The sequence below is a fragment of the Hippoglossus hippoglossus genome, chromosome 1 (genome assembly GCF_009819705.1).
Source record: "Hippoglossus hippoglossus isolate fHipHip1 chromosome 1, fHipHip1.pri, whole genome shotgun sequence".
Lineage (NCBI taxonomy): Eukaryota > Metazoa > Chordata > Actinopteri > Pleuronectiformes > Pleuronectidae > Hippoglossus > Hippoglossus hippoglossus.
This window is the reverse complement of record NC_047151.1, coordinates 22,384,031-22,408,979: the sequence shown is the minus strand read 5'-3', so window position 1 is coordinate 22,408,979 and position 24,949 is coordinate 22,384,031. Positions and strand designations below refer to the sequence as shown.

The 24,949-nt window shown below is 41.4% G+C and overlaps 1 protein-coding gene across 13 annotated transcripts; it reads left to right on the top strand.

Moving 5' to 3' along the window:
* The first annotated feature begins 1,225 nt into the window (after window positions 1-1,225).
* prom1b (prominin 1 b) lies at window positions 1,226-23,113 on the top strand. Of its 13 annotated transcripts, XM_034594213.1 has the most exons (30): window positions 1,226-1,861; window positions 10,268-10,329; window positions 10,867-10,893; window positions 11,002-11,207; window positions 11,804-11,924; window positions 12,113-12,176; window positions 12,278-12,367; window positions 12,529-12,552; window positions 12,805-13,022; window positions 13,130-13,204; window positions 13,415-13,478; window positions 13,630-13,638; window positions 13,765-13,924; window positions 14,319-14,471; window positions 14,661-14,784; window positions 14,936-15,039; window positions 15,198-15,282; window positions 15,394-15,540; window positions 15,653-15,724; window positions 16,986-17,078; window positions 17,427-17,444; window positions 17,603-17,656; window positions 17,756-17,836; window positions 17,934-18,002; window positions 18,325-18,414; window positions 19,475-19,590; window positions 20,145-20,210; window positions 20,397-20,493; window positions 21,318-21,352; window positions 21,520-23,113. In XM_034594213.1, the coding sequence occupies exons 1-28, from the start codon at window positions 1,591-1,593 to the stop codon at window positions 20,461-20,463; spliced, it is 2,730 nt and encodes a 909-aa protein (XP_034450104.1). In that variant the 5' UTR covers window positions 1,226-1,590; the 3' UTR covers window positions 20,464-20,493; window positions 21,318-21,352; window positions 21,520-23,113. The 13 variants fall into 13 exon arrangements, with proteins under 13 accessions (XP_034450104.1, XP_034450113.1, XP_034450122.1 ...); XM_034594222.1 differs by lacking the exon at window positions 13,630-13,638; XM_034594231.1 differs by lacking the exon at window positions 17,427-17,444 and having other exon boundaries at window positions 1,227-1,861.
* The last annotated feature ends 1,836 nt before the right edge of the window (window positions 23,114-24,949 follow it).

Below are 24,949 nucleotides of genomic sequence, written 5' to 3'. Positions count from 1 at the left end.
ACTGTAAGTAATCTGACATTCTTTATTGTCATATTACAGCCAACTGCTTTATACCTCTACTACAATTTAGAGGGAAATCTCTACTTTTTCCTTCACTGCATTATCTGATAACTGAAATTCTTATTTCACTGATTATTCTCCAGTGTAGACAATTGAACGTACACAATATGATGCTGTTGTTTATTAAACCAACCACATATATATAGTAGCTGCAACACTTAGTCAATTGATTGTGAACAGAACATTTTTGCCACATATTTTGATAACGAGTTTAGATTTAGCTTTGGATATATATATTTTCTGAAAATTGAGAGCTACGACAATAATACGCCAACAAATACTCTCTATACCTTATCAAGCACATGAATACTTTAATAATAATGTTGATTATTACATAATTTTGTGAGGTAACAAAAGTACTTTTACATGGTACTACTTTGACTTGAAGTAATGCAGTACAGAGACAGACCGGTTAAAAGTACTTTTACATTGTATTACTTTGACTTGAAGTAATGCAGTACAAAGACAGACCGATTAAAAGTACTTTGACATGGTATTACTTTGATTTGCAGTAATGCAGTACAGAGACAGACCGGTTAAAAGTACTTTTACATTGTATTACTTTAACTTGAAGTAATGCAGTACAAAGACAGACCGGTTAAAAGTACTTTTACATTGTATTACTTTGACTTGAAGTAATGCAGTACAGAGACAGACGGATTAAGAGTACTTTTTAATGGTATTACTTTGACTTGAAGTAATGCAGTACAGAGACAGACCAGTTAAAGGTACTTTTACATGGTATTACTTTGACTTGAAGTAAGGCAGTACAGAGACAGACCAGTTAAAGGTACTTTTACATGGTATTACTTTGATTTGAAGTAATGCAGTACAGAGACAGACCGGTTAAAAGTACTTTTACATTGTATTACTTTAACTTGAAGTAATGCAGTACAAAGACAGACCGGTTAAAAGTACTTTTACATTGTATTACTTTGACTTGAAGTAATGCAGTACAGAGACAGACGGATTAAGAGTACTTTTTAATGGTATTACTTTGACTTGAAGTAAGGCAGTACAGAGACAGACCAGTTAAAGGCACTTTTACACAGTAATACTCTAAACTTGAAGTAATCCAGTACAGAGACAGGTGACTGGACTCCGCGGTGTCGCGCGCCACAGATGCGCCCAGGGAGCTCTTAGCGTGCACGAGCGCGGCTATGCTCTCTCGTGCACGCGGAGCTCGGTGCCGGTGGGACAGACTGAGGACACCCGGGGACTCGAGCTCATCTTCGGCCACTGTTCCGCTCAAGTCGTCGCAGAGCTCCGGGAAGATGTCTGTGAGGAGTCCGCACCGGGAAACCAGCAGCTAGCGGCCGCTTTCAGAGTGTCGCCCGTCGGATGTTGAGTTAGAAAGTTTCGCTGCGGGGATAAGAAGAAGCAGAGGGACCGGTGTCCTCTCACGTCAACAGCCCCGTCTCCCTCCTCCATCCTCCCGCTGTGACTGTAAGCACGACCCGGGAGGAGCTGGGAGTTTGATCCGGTTGTTTTTTTACCACTTGTCCTTGTGTGTTGGGACTTTTCTGAGCCATGTTGTGGAGCAGGTGCCTGGTCCTGCTGCTCTGCTGGGGGGCCAGCGGCGGCGAGCAGCAGGCGGACGAGAGGGACGGAGCCTCGGCCGAGCTCCGGACGGACTCACGGAGACAGCGGTCCCCTCCGCCGGTGGAGCCCCTGGACTTTGGGTTCGTGCCGGCGGCGGTGTATGACACCCACGCTTACTACGAGCCGGGGCCCGTAGGGATCCTCTTCCACATGGTCCACGCATTTCTCTACGTGGTTCAGCCGAACTTCTTCCCCAAAGGTGAGATGATTATCCTCGTGTGTGTGTGTGTGTGTGTGTGTGTGTGTGTGTGTGTGTGTGTGTGTGTGTCCTCCATCCATCAGCCCTGGTTCTGTCTCTCATCCCCAGGATTTCTCTCACATGATGGGGGATCCACAGAATATTATTATCTCTATTTAACACTAATTGTCATGTGGACAAAAACACTCAAATGTATGATTTCCAGCTTTTTTTTATTTTCCTCTTTGCCTTGTGTTTAAACCCCCAGAGAATGTTGATTGTGTTATAAAGAGGATAATGGTGAGATAAGAAAACAAGATAAGATGGAGCTTAATTAATCCTGATGTGTGTTTGTGTGGCACATGCTGATTATATATAGTTAATCAAATAAAAACCAAGGCCTACACACAGTACATAGTGTATATGTGTAGTAGAATAAATGATAAATGGAGAGAAAATACACATTTCAGCGTAAAAGTACAAATGGAAAAAACTGCATAAAGTTCCATCAATGTTACAGCAGGGTAGAGTTACTATGCAAAGATCTATAGGAGGATGCATCAGTGTTAAAGTATATGTCACAAATGTTAGAAATAAGACAAACATGTATATTTCGAATTCTGATTCAGTACAAAACTGTTTATCAATGTCATCTTTTGATTTTGTGAAATGCTGAATATTGTCACGTCTCTTCAAATGAAAGAATCTGAGTTGGAAATCGAACTCTTCAGACATGAACCGCTCACAGGTCCCGAGCTGTGTGGACTGGTCACAGGGAGACTCGGCCTTGGGGCCATTGAGGTGGGAAAGTGCCTCGAGGTGACGCTTCTAGGTGAACTATAGGCGACTCTTTGGTGGAACACAACCCGACTGACCTGATGTACGTCACTAACCAAACAACAAAGTCCAAAAAACATTCAAACTCCCAGAGAGGGGGGAGGAACGATCCCCACATGTGCACATCTGCACCATAGCATAGTGACTTAACGCATAACTTCCGGAAAACACTTCTCCAAGTGGCGGCCTTCATCTCCTACTGGTTCGAGAGAGCATGTGCATGGCGTGACTGCCACGATGATGCCGTAAACCAGAGTTATGAGCATATTAATGGGATCAATCACTGTCAGAGCTCACAAGTGATTTCAAGTTGATCAGGTGGGTCACATGATCAATGCGATCGGAGTGAATGGTGACTCTCTGGTTTAGTACAGTAGCCCCAGTGATTGATGGATAGAGCTCAGCTACTTACGACTAAACGCCGTTGGTTTGCCGGGTTTGTATGCACAACTGTGAGTGGTCACGTTGGAGGATGACACGGTGCAATAGGATTGAAGGTTTTAAGTTGCTGCCATTTTGGTGTCCAGGGTTAGGGCTGCTGGCTCGGTAATCAATTAGCAGATCAGCGATTAGAGGAGGCTTTCTCAGTCACCTGCATCACTGTGTAATACCTTAATCCACTGGACCATATGCTGCTGCTGTCGGGGACTCTCCAGTGTGATTCACTGTCACACACATGCACAGGTAGAGACCACCTGCATGTCCCGTCGCTCCCTCCCCCCCCCCGACATCATGTGTCCAACGTGTCCGAAATCATGGTTAAATAGTCGACACACATCTGATATGAAGCCTGTTATTACACAGTTTCTAGCTGCTTAGAGGCTTTGGGGTTGGCAGCCTCATCTACCAGCTCCCCTGAGCCCTAAATATATAATAAGCCAATTTTTGAAGCTATAGAGTCAATTGCTCTATTAAAAGTAGTGATCAAACCGATATGTGTGTTTCGGGAGCTGATGCCAATATTTAGAGAGCAGGGCGGCTGGCGGCTGAGGCGTAAAATACTTGTTTCATATGTGAACGACAACAATACAACAATAATAACAGAAGAGACACATAATTGCTGAACTAGAATCATCATTATTGAACACTAGTGCATTATTCTTAAAATTAAAACCATTTCAAATAGATTGTAGCCTCTGCCAAGGCTCAATAATCCCATAAAAGTCATACAAGCTACATTGAATTACACTCACTCATTGATATCATTCGCCCAAACATGACATATCTTTCTTTTTCAAAATCCAAGAACTGTTCGGTGGGAAATCAGTGTCTCACAATGTTAAACTTCCTTCCAACAAGTTCCTGTTAATCTGTCCATTCATTTTTATGTGTTATTTTGCTTACAAACACGTATACAAACTAACGGACGGGGGTGGAAACCTGCTTTGCGGAAGTAAAAAGTTGAAAAATGGTCTTTGTGTCTGTTTGCTTGAGTAAATCTAATCCTTGTAAACTACTTATTAAGTTGAATTGAAGATAAATATCCTGTGAAAAAATAATATATTATCTCAAAATGCCAGAATAACTCCCAACAAATTGGCCTGACCGATTAATTAGTCTATCAACAATTAAAATAAGTGAATTAGGAAAAAGCACAAGCATCTTCCTTCTGAAACCACTGTGCATCCAAACCCTCACAAGATTTCTGTGAATGTAAGTATTTGATTATTTGAGTTAAATCAGTGTCTCATTCTCACAAAGCTGAAACTGCTCTAAACTTTGAAAGTGGAAAACAAAGCCTGATTTATAAAATAACCTCTTCACATATAGTCTTTGACGCAGAGAGACGAGTTTCACTTCTTAATTTCTCCTGACGGACAAGAACTCACTCAGGATTATTAATACCCGAATATTTTATTGTCTCCGTTGCTTTATAAGATACGACTGTTAACAGAAATGATAAATCTTTGATGTGGCTATGTTGGGATAAAAAAACGAGGCAGCATTAACACAATTTGCTGAAAGAATGATGACATTCGACTGCTTTTCTCTCCAGAACAAAATAGAGGCACACACACACACACACACACACACACACACACACACACACACACACACACACACACACACACACACACACACACACACACACACACACACACACACACATTTCTCATTTCAGTTTGCTTTTAGAATATGTAGAAGTCTCAAATAATGATAAATAATAAATAATAATAATTTCCTGTGACACTGTTGTCAATGGTCAGGGTTCCATCCGGAGTCAGGTGGAGAAATGAAAAGTGTTGTGAGGGAGAGCAGAGGAAAAGTACTTGACGGATTAATCCTGTCAGATCAGTTCAGTAATCACTTAGTAACGTGGCACAAAAAGCTGTGCATGTGCAAAATGCTCCACAAATTTATTTAATATTTTCGATGTCAGAGAGTTCCCTGCTGGTATTTGAGTGGAAACACATAATGAAGAAACTTGCCAGTAGCTGTAAACTGGATGGTCAGTGGTTCCCGACCAGCAGCGGCTCAGGCGTAACCTCCTCCTCCTCCTGACTCACTCATCCTTCAAATCTGTGTGAAGGTTGAATTTAGGGTGAAGAAGCATTTTGGCCTCTTTCACTGTGTGAGGAGTCCATGTCTTCTTATCCCCCTGATACACTACAGGCTAGATTAGAGGATTAGCATCCGCAGGGCCAATGCTACCACTGTGCCGCTACCACTGCTACAGATGGCATTGTCACACACACACACACACACACTCACACATACATGCACAAACAGAAAGTGGGTCATAGTCCTGGTATTTGTCTGTTTGCCTTAATTACTGTGATTGGAAGTAAACAGGATGTTTATCATGGAGCCAGTGTCTTAAATCAGATCACACTGAGGTTAAACTCAAATTGTTTTTCTGATGGGAAGAGAAAAACATTTGTAAGATAAGGTTTGAATTACACTTTCATTGTTTTTAGGTTGGCAACTTAAACTGTAGGTGTCTCTTGTGGAACTGAAATGATTGTTTGAACGATCAATTAGTCAATCAACAGGAAAAGCAACAATATTGATAAGTAATTCATCACTTCAGTCGTTTTTTAATAATTACAAAACCTTAAACAAATTCACTTCTAACTTCTCAAATGAGAATGTTTGCTGGTTTTCTTTCTCCTCTAACTGAATATTGTTTGATTTGATATAAACAAGCAGTTTAAGTACAGTCAGCTTTGGCTCTGGAGAATCAAGAGGTGTATTTGTCTAATGTTTGTGTAACCTTAGTTACTGTAGACACTGTTTTTGATTAATAGTTTAAACTTATTATAATAATATTATATTCATACTAATTTCTGTTGCATATTAAGTTGTCTATTATTATTATCTTAGAATTACATTAATTATATAATACATTGTTTTATTGATCCAGAAAAAACATTTATTGAATTAATTATTAATAAGTAGTTATTGCATATAACTATTATTGGTAAAATGCTTCATATAATATTTATATAAATAATTGGATTTTTTTATTGGATTTTTTACATTTTTATTGATGTATTTAGGTTTAATATTTAAAGGAAAAGTGAAGATAAAATGAAAAGTTGTTTATGAAACTCTTTTTTCGAGAAATAGAACATGATCCAGCCTGAAATCAGGGTTACGTTTTATTCACAGAACTTTCTCTCTCTTAATGTGATCTTAAACTATAATTTCTTCTTATATCGAGAACACCATGAAAGGGAAACCATGGATTCCACCTAATCTTCTAAATTGTTTTGCTGCAGCTCGGCTGTGGAGCTTTCTTTAGCTCCTGCTGCCATTCAAATACATACAGTTCTTCTTACTTAGTCAGACACACAGGACAGTCAATCGTATTTTAAGCAACATGAGGGCTACGTAACTGTGCTTTGGCAAACCTCACATGACTTATGCAACGCCTTCTGAGCTGCGGCCAACAACTTCACCTCCTGTTAACATCATAGGTTTTGACAGAACACTTTGCCAGAGAAGGAGGGACCCTGCAGCTCACTTGTTACGAAACCTTTCCAATCACAACAATGTCCATTTATATGCTGCCATCACCAGCAGGTCACATGATCGATAACAAATACCAAATATATATGTTCAATTAAACAATTTAATTGTCTTGTGAAATCGTGGATAGATAATCAAACTGGTGGACGTCATCATGGTCCTCTAACTGTCTTCTGTTTTATTTAATCTTTGAATTGAATTGTGATGGAACCTGCTTCTTTCAAAGGGAGGTTAAAGGGGTCCACTGTCGGGGGTGCCCTCCAACTCACCTGGTAGAGCGGGTGGCCCACATGTGGAGGTTCGAGCCCTCCTGCAGAGGCTGTAGAATCTGTTCTGACCCTTTGCTGCAGGTCTGGTCCAGTCTCTCTCTATCATTTCACTTTCCAATCTGTCCTGTCAATATCGGCATAAACGCCCCCCAAAAAACATCTTCAAAATAAAATGTCCATTATTCAGGAACATGGAGAGACCAGGGGAGGATTCAGGGGGGTCCTAGTTGAAGTAGTCTTCAAAATATTGAGATTAATTATTATTAAGAATTTTTATTTTCTAAGCTTTTTTGAACAATGAAGAATTTTCAAAGCACACTCAATGATGTGTGGCTTTGCTCAAAGCTTTAGTACTAACAGTAAACGAGGAATTACCTAAATGTGAACCTTACTGAATCAGGAATCGTGTTGGACATATGATTGCCCCCCCCCCAGTGCAAACTGTGGCCCCTTAATGGCCCCAGATTCAGAAAAATCCTAGATCCGCCACTGTGTCCAGCAATATGTGTCGACTCCCATCATCCCCCCTGAATCCTTTCTGTCTCTGCTGTTTAAAACATTTAAAAGCTGTCTTACTTCCCCTTGAAAACTCTTATCATAGTAACATTTAATCGCGTCAGGGGCGGAATCTAATCATGCAAGTGTTTGTTTGAGCCGCCTGTGTATTGGACTGAGAGTGTTATTTTACCTTTGACGCCTCTCATGTAAAAAGCAGCAGAGACGGTGGTCAGGTTGTGTAAGGCCTCGCAGTAATCTCTCCGAGCATGTCAGCGTGGAGGATTGTGCTGGACTCCATTTACATGTTACAGTAGGAGGGTTGTAGGTTCGGTCTTACAAACCACTACAGATAACCAGCTGCATCGTTTCATGGTTCTCTGCTCGTGCTTTTTAGTCTCACGGCGCCATTTATAGTCCTGAGAGTGTTTGTTTGATTGTGGATCCAGTGTTTGCGCTCATTGCTTTGAATGACCAGGTCAAACTGGGGTTCTTTCATTGATTAGTCAACAGACAAACACAAAATGATCAGGAGCGATTGATAATCAAAGAAAAGTTGATCTATTACAAATATCTCCTCAGAGCAAACATGAAAAACAAGGAAATATCACATTAACCGAAGAGAAAGTCTGTTTCTGTCGCACTGAGTTCATGTTGGGCAGTGGGCTCTTCATCCTTTCAGGTCTAATTCTTGTGGTTCTCTAACCCCCCCCCCCCCCCCCCCCCACCACCACCACCACCACCACCACCCCCGCAGCCCCCTTCCCTTTCGTTTGCCACAACCACCTCTCATACTGGGTCACTGAACTAAGCTGTCTAAGCTTAACTGCCCTCTGCGGCTAATGCTAACTAAGAAGCTGAGCAACAACAGGTGGTGTCAGATGTGCTCCTACGCTGCATCTGCAGAGCGGACACGGACGTCTTCACCTCGACGTGTCGGACCCAGATCAGTTCTTAGTAAACTCTCAAACACAGGTGCAGCCATTGACGAAAATAAGGCCGACACTAACCACCACGAGGAGACGATACCTAGAGGATTAATCACGTGGTCACAAAAGATTCCCAGTTCCCTTTCCGTTTCACTCACCACAAAGTCCCTCACAGCTTTAACAACCTAAAACCTCCTGTGATTCAGAGGCCGTTTTGTTTGCAGTCTGTCATTCATCAAAATAAATATATTTTAGCCTTTGTTTTGTCAGTGCAGAGAGGAAATTCAATCTGAAACGATTCGTTGACTGATGAAAAATCTGTTCATTGTAGGATTAGGATAAGAAATCTCAGGTTGTAGCTTCTCAAAAGTGAAACATTTGTTTGTTTCCTATATCATTAAAATACCCAACAAACAAAGGATAGAGGCCAACTTGAATTTTCACTATTGTCTCACATTTTATTGGCAAAATGATTAATTGATTAATCAATTAAGTTGGACAGGAACAGTGTTTATTGATCAACAGACAAAAACCTGTAAATGAGCCAGAGTCAGCTTTATATTTCTTCTTTGGCAGTTCTTAAATTCAACCTGAAATAGTAAAATAACCTTTCACATAAGACAGGTGGTCTGGTAGAGCATTACAAGGTATATACCCTGAACTAACAGTACAACACACCCACGATTCAAACAATGATTAAACCATTGGCCATGAAATAATCGTTTATTATGAAATGTGACAGATGACGAGGGGGGGTAAACAGACGTTTGGTTTACGCAGCACAAACAGTTTAAACTTTACCTCGTTGATAGGTGAGAAAACAGATGGTAACAAACACATTTAATCACATTACATTTCATCTTCATCATGTGCGTTCTCACCTCACGTGTGTGTGTGTGTGTGTGTGTGTGTGTGTGTGTGTGTGTGTGTGTGTGTGTGTGTGTGTGTGTGTGTGTGTGTGTGTGTGTGTGTGTGTGTGTGTGTGTCAGCTGTGTCAGCATTTACATGCTAAACTGGCCTCCATCTGCTTGTCTACTGTACCGAACACAGACATTTAATCAGCATCAGAAATACTTTTTGATCCAAGGGGGAAATTGAGTTTCGTTACAATTCCTCCAACAAAGAGTATCAAAAAAATGTATACAGAGCTAGAGAATTGTAATAAATAGAAATATAATATAACAAAAAAAGAATGTATGCATTATACCACTATATATGTATGGAAAGAAAGATTATATATGATTATATATGTATATAAGCATAATACAGTATATAATACATCCTCTTCCTCCAGCTCTTGTTCCATTCAGCCACATGTGAGAGATCTGTCTAATAACTGGAAATGATTTTCTTTGTATCTCCGGGCAAATTGAGCTCACTATTTATTTTCTATATGTTTGCATAAATATATTCTTGTGCACACACATTGTTGTTTCTCTCAGTTGTATTTTCACTCACAACAGCTTGTGTGTAATAGTTTAATTCTTTGCTGTAGATGTTGTCAAATTTGACGTATAGCATACGTAGCATGTGTGAGTGTGTATTTGCTTACATGCGTGCAAGCGTTCCAGTCAGTGTGTGTGTGAGAGAGTGAGAGAGAGAGAGCAGGAATCTGTGTTCACCTGCTGACTAACAGTCTGGGTGAGTTAGCATCCAGGTAGGCTTAGCGCTGGCTGACCTATATAAACAAACAGACAGCTGGACGGGGCTGCAGAGCTCGTGGCAAACACACAGTTCAAACAAGTCCCGCAACACCAAGCTGTTACATGAGGAGATACAGTCACACTGCCACTGTCTTTATGATGTCTCTAATGATTCACATGATCTGTGTCGACATCCAACTGCCTGTAAAACATGATTTTGTTGTTTAGCATCTGTAGATTGAAATACATTAATTTGTATTATATGTTCTCTGTTTCTTTCAGATATGATTGTTAAAATCATTCAGCAAAACATGGGGGGAATCAAAATACAGGAATGGAGAAAGGTACGCTTGATTCAAGTGATGATTAAAGATGAATTTAAAATGAGTTTTGTTCCTTTTTAACACATGAATTAACAACTGAATGACATTTAAAATGAAGCCTTTGCTGTTACACCTTTGAGAGACTTTGTTCTTTACAATATTGTGAGTCTCAACCTTATGATTTCAGGTGCTTTGAGATAATGTAATGCTTTGATTTGGTGCTATTCAAATAACCTGATTAAATTGGACTGAATTGAAAGAAAATGAAATAACAAAGCCTCATTGCACAGTAATAAATCTCTTAAATAATGTATTTATTAATGTAATGTACATATATGTATGGGATCATATTGTCACATGATGCTATTAAGAATGAACTTATTCGACCCTTTTCTTCATGTTGCCTTCTCATCATACTTTAGAAAACTGTAATGTCTTGGTCGTCACACTGACTTTGTTCTTTCTTTTCTTTTTGCTGCGGTGGTGTGTGTCTGTGTGTGTGTGTGTGTGTGTGTGTGTGTGTGTGTGTGTGTGTGTGTGTGTGTCATGGTGTTACAGCCAGACAACGTCGTCCTGTTGCTACAGGTACATTTTCCACCACACTATACAATTTTCATTCTCATGCAAAACATGTCTCTGTAAAGGCCAAAGAGTGAAATAATAACAATTCAATCACAATCCCTCTCCCTGTAGTGGATCTACTACGAGGCTGGATTCCTCATATGTTCCACCATCGGTATCTTGTTCATGGTGCTCACCCCGATCATCGGCATGTGTTTCTGTGTGTGTCGATGCTGCGAGAACTGCGGAGGGGAGATGCACCAGAGACAGAGGAAGAACGCCGACTGTCAGAGGGGTTTCTACACCGCCTCGCTGCTCGCCTCCTCCATCTTCATCATGTGAGTGATGTTGTTGATGCTCTGTGGAAGTAAGAGATACGATCAGTTAGGTGTCACTGATATATCACTGTGGCTGACTGTGAGAGGCCTCTTGTCTGAATGAGTGCTTTCACATCAAAACATTCACACACAAATACATTTGAAGATCTGCGAATATGATCTGAACTTATCATAGTTCAAAGATGGGTCCAAAAGACGTCCCTCTCGATCATGGTTTGATTTGATGAAGATCTTTGTTGTTTTTTTCACTATACACAACCGCTGACATGTGGTTTTCTTTCTTTGAATGTCAGGTTTCATTTCCTGGCTCATAGTATTCCGTGATATAAATTGTATTATCGTTAAAGGAGAGAGATTGACAGAGAGAGATTTTGATTTCTCATTTAAAGACTTTATTCACGAATGTATAAACGAATGAAGAAACCGGCTTCTCCAAATGTGTCTGACACATGGAGGCTTCATTCAGCTGAATGTCTGAAGGTCTCTGAGTTCCACCCAGCCGGGATCTATCTTCATATGACGATGCTTCCCTCTGCTGGTGAATAGTGGTTATAACACCCAATCTGTCTGTCTATGTGTGTGTGTGTGTGTTTCAGTTTGGGGGTACTTGTTGCATATGCTGCCAACCATAATGTCAGCATGCAGATCAAGAGCACTCGCCGATTAATTAATACCAACATCAGGGACCTGAAGACATTCGCTAACAACACACCTGCGGTATGTACAAACACACACACACACACACACACACACACACACACACACACACACACACACACACACACACACACACACACACAGGTGGCAACCAACGTCAAGGTGCATCGCCGCCATCTCATCCACAGGTTTTCCTGGTCTCTCTCTCTCCGCTCTGATTGAGTGTGTGTGTTTTTTTTCTGTTGCAGCAAATTGACTACCTGACAGCTCAGTACACCACAGCAAAGAACAAAGTCCTGTCCGACCTCGACAGTGAGTGGAACTCAGGCTGTTTACACACAGCGTTGGTCTCATGCCTCTTTCTTTGTCCTGTTGTCATGAAACCTTTTGACGTGTCCGTGTTTCCCCGACAGACATCGGGCCGCTGTTGGGCGGGAGGATCCACAGTCAGCTGGAGAAGGAGGTGGTGCCGTCACTGGACAATGCCCTGCGTATGGTCGGAGGTAACACGGCCTCTTTGTCAGCCTTTAGTGTGACCTCTTGTTGAGCTGAGACAAAGCAATATGGAGGTCCACATGCTGACGTCTTTTAGGGACATCATTTCACCATTTTGTGGTTGTTTTCTCCTCTTTTGATCCGCTCATATTTTTCTTTTCATCCAAAGCAAAAGTTGAGGGGGCCATCAAAGGTAATCAGAGCTGAGGAGGAATCTGTGGTGCAGTGCTCGTGACTTTGTGTTGGTGTTAGAAACAGATGCTGATCCTGAACTACTCTGTTCTGTCGTGGTTTTCCTCTGTGGATTGTCATGATTCTGATAGTCCTGTCCTGTGGTGTGTCTTCATATACAAAGCAACATTACTATTATTTTGGCCAGTGTATATTTTTTCTCAAAAAATTGCTCCCTTGTGACTCAGTTCCATTCCTCGTCTGTTGTTTGCAGCCATGCGGGAAACCAAGGAGGCCCTGGAGAACGTCAGCTCCTCCCTGGAGGTGCTTCAGGAGGGGACGGGGAAACTTCAGGCCAGCCTGTCGGGGGAGCGGGCCTCTCTGTCCAACACCCTGTCCGACCCCGCCTGCACCAACGGAGCCGTCTCTCACACCTGCAACACCATCCGATCCACGCTGTCCCAGCTGGGGGTCAATGCAAACTACATAGGGGTACCAACGGCCACGAGATTAGAAATCAGAACCACACAGATATATATTAATTTGCCGCAATGACTTCATAGTTTCTCATCTTCCTGTTTTTTCATTCCGCTGTTCAGCTTCCAGATGTCAATCACGCTTTGGCCAATGTCCAAACAGTCCTGAGAACAGATCTCAGCAACATTGTACAAAAGGTCAGTCTCCGTCTTCTGTTCAGCTCACCAGATGAGAGCCCACCAGATGAGAAAAGTATTAATACCAGGTCTCGATACAGAGGCCTGAGGATCAAATGTCATTGTCCAGATCCAGATCACATCTTAATACCAAACCCTTCATCCTAAACATGAAATAAAATATATACAGTGTTTTTTAATGATCTTTCCTCTCTTTCTCTTCACTTCCAGGGTTACTCATCCTTTAACGACACCCCGAGTCTGGTTAAAGAGCAAACTAAAAATATTGTCTCAGGTACAGAAGTGTATATAAGTATATATGTGTGTTTAGTTTGTGTAAAAACAAATACTAAGCTTATTTTAATTTTATGAACTTTCCCTATTCACTTTTATATTCTGTCTTTCTCTCACCTTCACCTGCAAACTGGTGGATAATGAAACCATAGCTCTTCCTCGTAAGTTCTCCTTTCTGCCTTTTTACTTTCCGTTTCTCTATTTTTAGGGGACAGGGCGTCTAGTTGAACAACATGTCTGTCTCTCTCTGACTTTTCTGTTTGTCTTTTTTGTTTGTATGTGCGCAGGAGTGAAGGGGATGCTGGATAAGATCGGCACAGAGATCAACAACTTCGCCAAGATGTTCCCAGTGGAAGCGTCTTTGGCCAATTTCACCACTTTCCTCAGTGAAGGGCAGAACAACATCGAGGCCTTTTACCCACAGATCGACCAGTTTGATTTCTACAGGTTTGTGCAAATGTGGGGCAAGAATTTTGACATCTATCGCCTGAATCTTAAAACAGAGCTAACAGACAGTGAATATTATAAAAATATTAATAGCAATAAACTTTATTTACATATGAAATTCAACTCAAAGTGCTTTAAAACACATGAATACATACAATGAACATAAAAACAGTCCAAATGAATGATGATGTTTCTGTGTGACTGGTTGATGTGTTTATAACAATGTTTGCTCACAAAAATAATGAAGCAATTTGATTCTTCTGCCTTCAAGTGGCAACGAAATCTGTTTTTCTAGGTTTAAGGTTTGAATTATGATGAGAAGCCTTCAGGAAATTCATATGAAGCATTAGTGTCTTCACAAATGACACAGTGTGTGTGTATGTGTGTGTTGCAGGTGGATCGGCTGTGTGGCAGCGCTTTGCCTGGTCGTCTTGATCTTGGCCTTCAACATCCTCGGACTGTTCTGTGGCACCTGTGGCTACGATAAGCAGGCCTCACCCACAACCAGAGGATGCCTATCAAACACCGGCGGCAACCTGCTAATGGCGTACGTTACGTTACTTTTCCATTAGATACACTGATAGTGGTTTTCTTGGCTACAGAATGTCTGCTTAGAGAACAACTAATGAAAAGAACTTTAATATGGAGCTTAAATATCATTTAATTGAACTGAAAGAAAATCCTCAAAGAACGGGACTAAGAACTAACGTTTGCTGCGTCTCTTGCTCTCTCTCAGTGGGGTGGGCTTCTCTTTCCTCTTTTCCTGGTTGCTGATGGGCGTCGTGACCACGTTGTTTGTTGTTAGCGGCAACGTGGAGAAGCTGATCTGTGAACCGCTGGCAAACCGACAACTATTCCAGGTACTAATTATGAACACTCGCATCCCGATTAGTCTCATTTTGACTCTCGGAGACTCTGTGGAGCAGTATTACATAACAGACAACACTGTGGCTCTTTGTGTGTGTGCGCGCGTGTGTGTGTGCGTCCGTGTGTGTGTGTGTGTGTGTGTAGATTATAGACACACCGTACCTGGTTCATCCTGCCAAGAGGAACTTCCTTCCTGGGATGCTGTTTCAGAATCCAAACATTGACTTGACTTTGGGAATCATGTACAGGTAACATGCCAACACTTCATACGTGCATACTGTGCCATACCACTTTTAAAAGGAGCTGACTGGTTGAAATACATTTTTATATTTATGTAAGGATACATGAACATACTGAGGTCTACTGTTCATGGTAAAAGTGTCATCCAGCTGTATTTGTGTTGCAGGGAGTGCTATGAGAACAACGGTCTGTATCAGGCTCTGCAGCTGGAGACCATGTTCAACATCAACTCCTTCCTCAACAGAACTGTGGTAAGTGAGCGGCTTAAAGCAAAATACACAAAGCGGGAAAAGAGCACAAACACGCCGATGGGCTGAAGGTGTTAACATGTGAGTTTGTTTGTGTTTGTCTTGTCACCACAGTACAACAAGGACCTGGCCAAAGTGTTTGAGAATGTGCAGGTGGACCTGCAGGACATCGCCCTGCTGGAGCAGGCCGGCAGAGACAACCTCATCAACTTCGCCAACGCTGGAATCGGACAGATCGATTATGAGACGTACCTGTCTGAGGTAATCCGCTCAAATACAGACTGAATTCAAAGTGAAATTTTAAAACTGATTTTAAAAATGAAAGTCTAGACATTGAAGATATTAATCCAGTTAATCTCGTGTCTCGTTGTAGTTAGCCAAAGGGGTTACTCTCGTGGATCTCCTCTCCTTTGCTTCTGACCTGGAGGCTCAGGCTGACCAGCTGGTGAGTGTCATCATTACTGTGCCAACAAGTTACAACACCAGTGTTACAGCAGCCAAAATCATATAATAAACTTTATTTATTTATAAAGCACTTTTTAAAAACTTGAACACACAAAATCTGCGAGCCTCATCTCCTCAGGTAGGCAGATAATGCAGATTATAACAATTTTGTTTGTTTAAATTTGGAAGAGACGTTAGTTTAAACTGATGTGAGTGATAAACATGTAGTCTCCACAACCTCCCACTGTACAAAAAGGAAGCAAAAATATGACATCTGAGGTGACGACATCTGGAGCCAGAGTCAACACAGTAATGATCAGCTGTCAATGATAGTACTTGTGTACTTTTACTTTTTAGTTCGGTCCATGTCCCATCCACCACTAGGGGGCAATCCAGATGATTTGGCTTCACTTCATGGTGATAGTAGTACTAGTCCATCATTACATACAGTCTATGGTGGTAAACAATTTGTCTGAAAGTTTTAATATCAGATGACACTGCATGGATGTGTGTACCTCCATTACACCAAAATAAAAAATAAAAATAAAAAAACGCTGTTGTACATTGTTCCAAAGATGTAGAAAAGATCATGCACACAAACTTTCATGGCTACTTATGCACCAACATCTGGAAGTTCAATGCATGGCATAACATTGCACCAGAAAAGATGCAGCATCAGCATCTCAACTGCCAAAATAAAGAAGAAGAAGTAATTAGCTCGTTCACCCCGGTGTCACGTTTCCAACACTCCTGATAAATGTCTCTGTATTCTGCAGAGTCATTTGATGATTGTATCCATCCCCATTGCAGACAAAAGCCAGTTTTTAGTGGATGTTAGTAAAAATGAATCTTCTACCTTGAACCGTCATATTTTGTTTACGGTAACAATGATTGTAGGTCGATTGTTTTTGAGCTTCAGGGTGTTGAAGACTGGCGGAAACCAAATGTGTATCCAGACTACCTCTGTGCAAAAGAAATAAAAGGTTTCCCTTCATGCTCACCAATCAGGCTGAACAAGCCGCCCATTCACTCACGTTTATACCGTATACATTCACGCTATAGGGCCTGTGGCACATGGGACATGGCACAGAGGGATACGTGTGCTCATGTGTATGTTAGGAAGGGAAGAAATAATAAATCACTCGGTTACTTCTCATTACCAGATGGACCTGAAGATTGCATTGTACGTTTTTGTAGGAACGACTGCAGTTAAGTCAAGTATCATAAAACTCATGTTTGTTTGTTTGTTTGTTTGTTAACAGCCCCGTGGCGCTCTGGAGAACGCACTGAGAGGACACGCCAGCAGCATCAGACAGATTCACCGAGAAGTGGTGGTGCCCATGGAGCAAGCAATGGTGACCAACTCTCCCACTACACACACACACACACACACACACAATAACTCCACCACACACAAGGAAATATACCGACAGATCCTCTCCCACCACCAGCTACACCTTTCTCCAACTCTCAAGGAGTTCTGGATTTAAAACTTGAGATTTATTCCTTTCATTTTGTCTGTTCAAAATGTACAAATCTTTATTTGTTCACCACATAATCAGCACAATCACACATTGAGGATTACAGATCACGTGAATATTTCATGTCACTAAAGAAGTCGCAGTTGTTTTCTGTGTCTTTGCTCTTCCCCTCAATGCTCCTTCTTTTTTCTCTTCCTCCTTTCTTTCACAAAATGACGACAGAAATATGTCCGAGCGCGGGTAAGCCGCCGTTGATGCACGGCACGTTATCGGTGTATCGGTGTTTGCCGTAGCAACGTGGTTCAGCAGTTTGCGTGTTGTGAATTTGAACATGCAGACATTTGAACATACACTTGTTTTGTTTGTTAACAGTTTTTGTTTTATTTCTTCTGACACAGAGCACGCTGAGCCAGAGCATCAAACAGCTGCAGAGGACGTCCAACGACCTGCCGGTGAGGAAACTCACACAGACGGAAAAACAATGTTGTTTATCTTTAGCGGCGTATTAAACACAGAAACACTCCAACAAATGACTTTTTTCTGTCTCTCAGGTGAAGGTCAACAACATCCTGAGTGCCATTGATGCAGCAGAGTACCTCATCACTCATAACGCCTCCCATGTGGTGAAGCAGGTATTTATGTTAGACTATTAAGAATCCTCCTTATTTATGTTGTTATTTGGTGTTTGGAACAAATATTTTCAAACTTTGTGTCTCTGTTGTCTTACAGGAAGCAAAGGGCTACATGCAGAGCTTAGTGGGATACTTCAAACAGTACACAGAATGGGTCAAAAACTCTGTGAGTATTCTCCCTGTTTTTCTGGCTTCTTGAAGGTCACAGGTCAATTTTCAGCACAAGAAACGTGTGCAGTGGGAAACTCAAAATAAAATCATTACAGTGTTGTTAATCATTTCACATTGAATTAAACGAATTGTTTAGGTTTCAGTATAGTACAGACGCTTTAGATATTTTGTCACCAGATTGTCACCAGATTTTTTTTAAGAGAGATCAGGCAGCAGGAAGTGAAATGTTCATACTAAACAAGTTCTGGTGACACAATTGTTTTCACATGATATGTATACGTATGTGTGTGTGTGATCATGTGTATTTTTCCTTACAGTTAACTGCAGAGGTGGCTCAGTGTAAACCCATCAGTAACATTGTTGACAGCATCGAGATCGTTGGGTGCAGCTTCGTAGTCGATTCAGTGGTAAGACACTGGAACAGTGTGTGTGCGTGTGTGCGTGTGTGCGTGTGCGTGTGTGCGTGTGCGTGCGTGCGTGCGTGCGTGTGTGCGTGCGTGTGTGTGTGTGTGTGTGTGTGTGTGTGTGTGTGTGTGTGTGTGTGTGTGTGTGTGTGTGTGTGTGTGTGTGTGTGTGTGTGTGTGTGGGAGACTTTTGGAAGGAGCTCTGAATTTTTTCGACCACATGTATGAGTACAGTATGTTCTCCGGCCTCTGACACACACTGAATTGGACAGAGCGTGTTTTGAGGCAGGGTGGCGACTTACATGCACAAAGATCCTTCAATGTTTTCACCTGCGGCCCAGAGGAGCTGTGATATTTATGTTTTACCTATACATCATACATTAATGGTTTGTGAGAGCCTAATAGGAGCTCAAAGACGCCACAGACTGTGACCAGCAGCTGCACATGTACATATGTGCTGCATGTGTTTGTTTTTATGTTCTGCTCGATATTTGCACATCTTATATTTGTGCCTCCTAGTGTGTGCATGTCTTGTGTGTCCTTGTGTATGTGTCTTTGTGTGAAATGGAGCAGGAATAATCTGTAGGGCTGCAAATATCACTATATGCATTCATATTTTTATGGTGAACCGTTTAATCTGCAACTCAAACGATTTGTCAGTTAATCAATAAATCAGTTGACTGAAAAGTAATTTTGCAAAGATTTTGACGAAATGCTAAATTTGCTGGATACATCTTGTTGATCAAATGTTTTTTTGCAGATGTAGTTTAGTGTAATAATCTTGTGAAATTATATGAAATCTTCAGATTGCAGTACTACTGACGAGATACTTCAGGAGCAGTCATTTCTGCTTTACCTTTACCACAGACTTCGGACTTTTTAACTTTTACATTCACGAAAAAACATATTTATCACACTAGAGGACAGAAAAACTGAAAAAGCATCACGTTTTCTTTGAGATTTATTATTATTAACTCTAAATATCAGTTTTAAAGAGGTTAGTTCATTTTCATGGTCAACTTGATAAAAATGTGAAAACTTACAGGTGAATTTGTTTTTTCAGAACACGTTCTGGTTCGGTCTGGGAGGCGCCTGCATCTTCATGATCCCCAGTATCATCTTCTCCATCAAACTGTCCAAGTATTACAGAAGGATGGACACAGAAGACGTCTTTGAAGAGTGAGTCCGGACAACACACATGCACTTTTAGTTAATAAAGCAAAAGACAGATCATTCTTTAGCTTTACTGCTAGCTTCTTAAATCCTCCCGGATGTCGATCAAAACCAAATTAACGGATCCTTTTCTTCTCTCTGTCCTTTTTCATTTTTTCGGTTTCATTGTCTTTGATCCTCCTCACATTTTGTCGTCGTTTCATTACCTCATCTCTTCTCCAGTACCTCTTACCCGTGGATTGTTGCACTTTGATGTGTGTCTCCTCTCTGTGAGTCCTGTCCTCTTCTTCCACGTGCCCTCTCTCTTTTTTTGGTATATTTCACACTTCAGTTTTGGATCTCTTCTTTTCTTCTCACTCCTTCCATCTGAAATCACGTGCACGATCTTGTCTCTCTTTGCATGGATTCCTGCTTCGTCGTCCTCCCTCACGTCGCTCTCCCATTTTTGTACTTCTTATCCATCAAGAGTGACGCTCTCTGAGGATCTTGCCTTCCTTGTTGCTTTCGCCAGTCTTCCCATTCTCTTTCTCACCTGTCCACCCCTCGCTCTTGTGTTGCAGTATGGGTAATACAGGTAATCATGGTGGCCAAGTGATCGATATCCTTGGAAACCTCTCTGTGGTCAGGTACGAGTCGTGCCCACCTAATTTCCCTGCTAGCATGCTGCGGTATTAATCGGTGGAGGGATATTTTTCTGCAGACAGAACTAAATGTACAACATGAGATTTTTTCACAAATGTTAAATTTCCCTTGTGTATGTATGTATGTGCTTGAATGTGTGTGTGTTTGTGTGTGTGTGTGTACATGTACAGTAGCTCCCCCTATAACGACACTCTGTTCCCTCGGGCCTCTGCCCCCCCGAGCTACTCCGACTGGTGACCCACAGGAACGTTCTCCCTTTTGAAAGAGGTATTGGTTGTTGATTATCAGTTACATGTATTCATCCACTAATCCACTTCGAACTGAAGTCACCATCTAACAACCTCCAGCCATTCAACCACCATCGGTCTGATGTGACTGACGTTTCACCGTCTTCCTGTTTCTTTCATATCAACTGTTTCGTCCATTCGTTTTCTTGAACCTTCGTCTGTCACCCCAAATGTTCCATTGTTTAAACGGCGATGAGCTCAAGGCCCCATGTCTGAAACTGTGAAGACTGTAACATGTTCGTCTTTGGATTTGTTCAGCGTGTAGGTCCCTCAAAGTGAACAAGCATTTTTACTTTTGTTTACTGTAAAAGAACCTTCTAAAGTGGTGTGTATAAATATATAACATACACAAGATATATACACTGATACAAACATATATAAACCTTTATTTTTTATTATATATATATATTTTAGGAAAGAAATGGCTAGCATAACTTTTAGCTACTGATCACATTGGTCATTCCTCAGTCTTGCTTCTCGTGATTATCGTAGATTTAAAAAAGAAAAATAATATCACAGATGTATCGATTTAGTTACATCTGGGATTTGTATCAGTCTTAAAGGTCAAAAAAGGATCCCATACCACTAAGTTTTTAATTTGCCTTTTTATCTTTTCCCTTAACTTTTTCTACTTTAGACGTTTGTTATGCACCAAATTTCCTTGTATGTTGAAAAACCTACTTAGCATTCAATCCGATTCTGATTCTAACGCACTAACTTTCCAAGAAATATGCAAGACTCTAGGTCTTAGTCGTCCAGGAAAATAAAGATGTTCATAAATTTGATTTCCTTTTTTTTCTGCAGTGGACAAGAGAGCTGGAACTGAGCTTCCCCTTGTGGTAAGTTTTCATTGTTTATCTCAGTGACTCTATATAAAGATGGATGAAGCATCTCCACTTCCTCTGATGGACAGTGAAGCGTCTTGATAAACAGTTGATCTCATCATCACTCACCATAGAACACATCGCAGGTTATTTCTAACGTGTGCTCTCTCTCTCTTTTTTAGGATCACCGGAATTTCCAGCTTTTCTTTGATCATGTAACACTTCCAGTGACAAAAGGGAAGAATGAGACCAATCAAAGAACTGTGTGGTGAGGACGTCCCACCCCCCCATCAACCCTTCAAGCCATTTGACAAGGACCTCTAACACCAGCCAACTGTAATTTATCTCCTACACACCAGCGTCAGTCCCACAAGCACAACAACAGTCCTGCCAGTGTTTCATACTTAATCAAACGTCAGAATTTTTTTTCTGAGTAGTTAGTTTGACAGATAGAGAATGAATTTGTTCTTACATTGTTACAGTTTTAACTTGGTGACACATGTACATTTTTTACACTTTCAAAACTTTTGAAAGTTTTATATATTTTTGGTAATGTTTGTTTTATAAAATGTAAGTAGCTTTTTTTTGTAGGAGTAGCTCCATTTTCTTTTCTTTTTCTTTTCTCTGCTTGGTGAATGTTTGTAACGCAGCTTGCATCGTTTCGCCTCTCCAGGTTTACACTGACCAGATTGATTCTCAAGGATTTTTACATTTTGATAAAGACACGTCTTCACATTTTTGCCAAATGTTTGATGAGAAAACACCACTCCTAGATATGTATGTTGAATACCAGCTGCCAATTAGCTTAGCTTAGCATGTGCGCAAAGAGTCTATGGTCATGCTAGCGGTCGGGCTTTAAGCTAATGTAAATGCTAACAAGCTCACAGCTGCTATGTTTACCGTGTTCACCATCTTTGTTTTACCTGTTAACATGCTAACATTTGCTAATTAGCACTAAGCAGAGTCAGTTGGAGTTAAACCAAAGTACTTGACTAATATTATTTTGACCTGATGATGGTGCAAGATGAAAAGTTACGTAACCAAAGCAGCATGAATGTTATCTATCCAAGAGTTATCGATATATTTTAGTCTGGACCAAAGTGGTGAGCTAACAGTCTAACGTAACAGTTAACGTGACTAAAGCGTCAATTTGGATCAACAGGGTTTGTTTTTGTACGTATTAAAGAAACGAGGGAAAGTGTTAATTTGGTCGATTTTGTTACCACGTTCGCGGGGGGGCCAGGTCAACTCCTCTGCCCCCGGTCTTTATGCTTCGCTAGGCTAACCGTCTGTAGCTTGATATTTGGCTCCAAACTGTACATGAAAGTAATATTGATCCTCTTAGCTAACTCTTGGCATTGAAGCGACAAAGGTTATTTCTTCGGTGGCCGAGAGACGCACTGCAAATGAAGCAAAAAAAGAACTCATGCAAATTAAGAAAGCAACTTCATCAATTTGACGACACATGAAGTTATTGAAGTCTGCTACTCGTCAGTGTTGATGGAACTTCACAAACCATTGAGCTTTTGCGTTGAGCTCTCAGCTACCGTATATTTCCCTCAAAACACAGAACAAGGAAACTGGCTCAGTTTTCCAATCTTTGAGAAAAGAGTTAATCCTGGTCCATGCTACTGCAAGAGGCGACACGTTACAAGCTATACACACACACACACACACACACACACACACACACACACACACACACACACACACACACACAATGCAGCCGGAGTTTATGGCGAGGGCGCAAATTTGTGAATAAAAACTTCCGTCCAATAAGCTTTGTTTTTCTTCTATGTTCATAATTCATGAGCAACCATTGTCTGGACTGTGTCGACGGCTCATAAATCACCCATCAACTATTGAAATTTTACATAAGCTCCGTGCCTCAGGTACGAATGAAAAAGGAGCTCATCTGCCAAGAAACACAGAACACGCGGGAACATTCATGTAACATATGCAGGGCTGAATACATGCACACACACAGCAGCCAGAAGGCTTCAGGTCTGTAAGGGGGGGGGGGGGCCTTGGCAGTGCCTGAGGTGGCGTGACGCTGCTGCATCCTATCACACTACAGTGACTTACTTTAGAGGGAACATCTGTTCCCCACAACATAAACACACACTCTTCACATGTTTGCTTTCCCCGTGTCTCTTACAGGGGAACTGTTTCTCCTCCCAACCAGATTGATGGCTGTAAAAACAAAAAAAAATCCCCTGAATGTACCGAGGGCATGTGTGCATATGTACACATGTGTACGTGTGACTCTGTATGCAGCAGGAACACGATACTGTGGACACACTCACTTTTTACGGTGTGTGTCCACAACAACTGCTTCATATATGGATTATTTAAGTCGCTTTAAAGACAGTGTCTGTTTTCGTGTTCAGTATTAAAACTGTATTGTGCAGTCAGGTCTGGTCGTGAAATCAAGTTGCCATATGAAATGACACCGGTTTACACATTACATTCAGGTTTAATACGTAGACTGCAAATAAAGATGGACGACACGTCTCCACTTGTTCTCATTATCCAGAAATGAAGCCAAAATTTCCCAGATATGCAAGCGCTGCCATCTTGGAACGATGACATCAGAGTCTGCGCAGTAGCGATCGGAGGGGGTGGAGCCCCAGCATCAAGGTCCCATAAGATGCATGAGTTCGACAGAGTCCTCCTTTTTATCGCATCAAATAACTAATTAAAACCGTGTATTACCGTGTATTTCGGCTTTTTAGTTTGGCCCATGTCCCATCTGCTAACATGGAGGAGGCCGGTTTTATGACCTTCACTGCAGCCAGCCACCAGGGGGCAATTGAGAAGCTTTGGCTTCAGTTTTGGGGAGCTGTCATTTCTCCAATCTTTATATACAGCCCATGGTTTAATCTGAGGAAAAACCTAACTTCATAAATAACGTGTAATGATAAAAATAAAAGTAAAAATAATGTGGTTTTACGGCTCATTGAGGGAATGTTTCTTGTCCAGGAGCAGTGACGTCCAGGAATCTGTTGACGGTGACGATTTCACCACAGTGTTGATGAGTTTTCAGTTTTTTAACAAGTCTTCAATTGCTTTCACCAAGTGGGAGATATTGTTGGTGCCAGAAATCCCCGATTTACGGAGCGTGCACACCAAACGCAAAACAATGAGATCGCATACAAAGCCAATGCAAAGACGAGAATATATGCAAAATATGTGCCACTCGCACTGGGCAATGCTAACGACACAAATGACGGTAAAGAGCCTCAGGTAGCACTGGAAACGTCAGTAATCCATGATGCAGCTCCCGGAGAAGACTTCTCCCCCCCGAGCTTTCTAAGCCTCCGGGTGGTTCTGTGGACGCACACACACACGATTGCTGTGCAGCCAAACTTTGTCCAAACCATAGACTGTATATACTGTAATCAACCACCAGGGGGAGATTGAGACGCTTCACTCTTGTTTCTCTTCAGATCGTTTTAAATACAGCTCAAAAAAGTGAAGCGTCTCACTCTCCCCCTGGTGGATAGTTACAGTTATAGGTTTTAAACCCTGCCTCCTCCATGTTAGTGGATGTGACATTGATTTATTTTTTTAATTCTTATGGTTCTTATGGTCGTCCCACCTTTTATATAC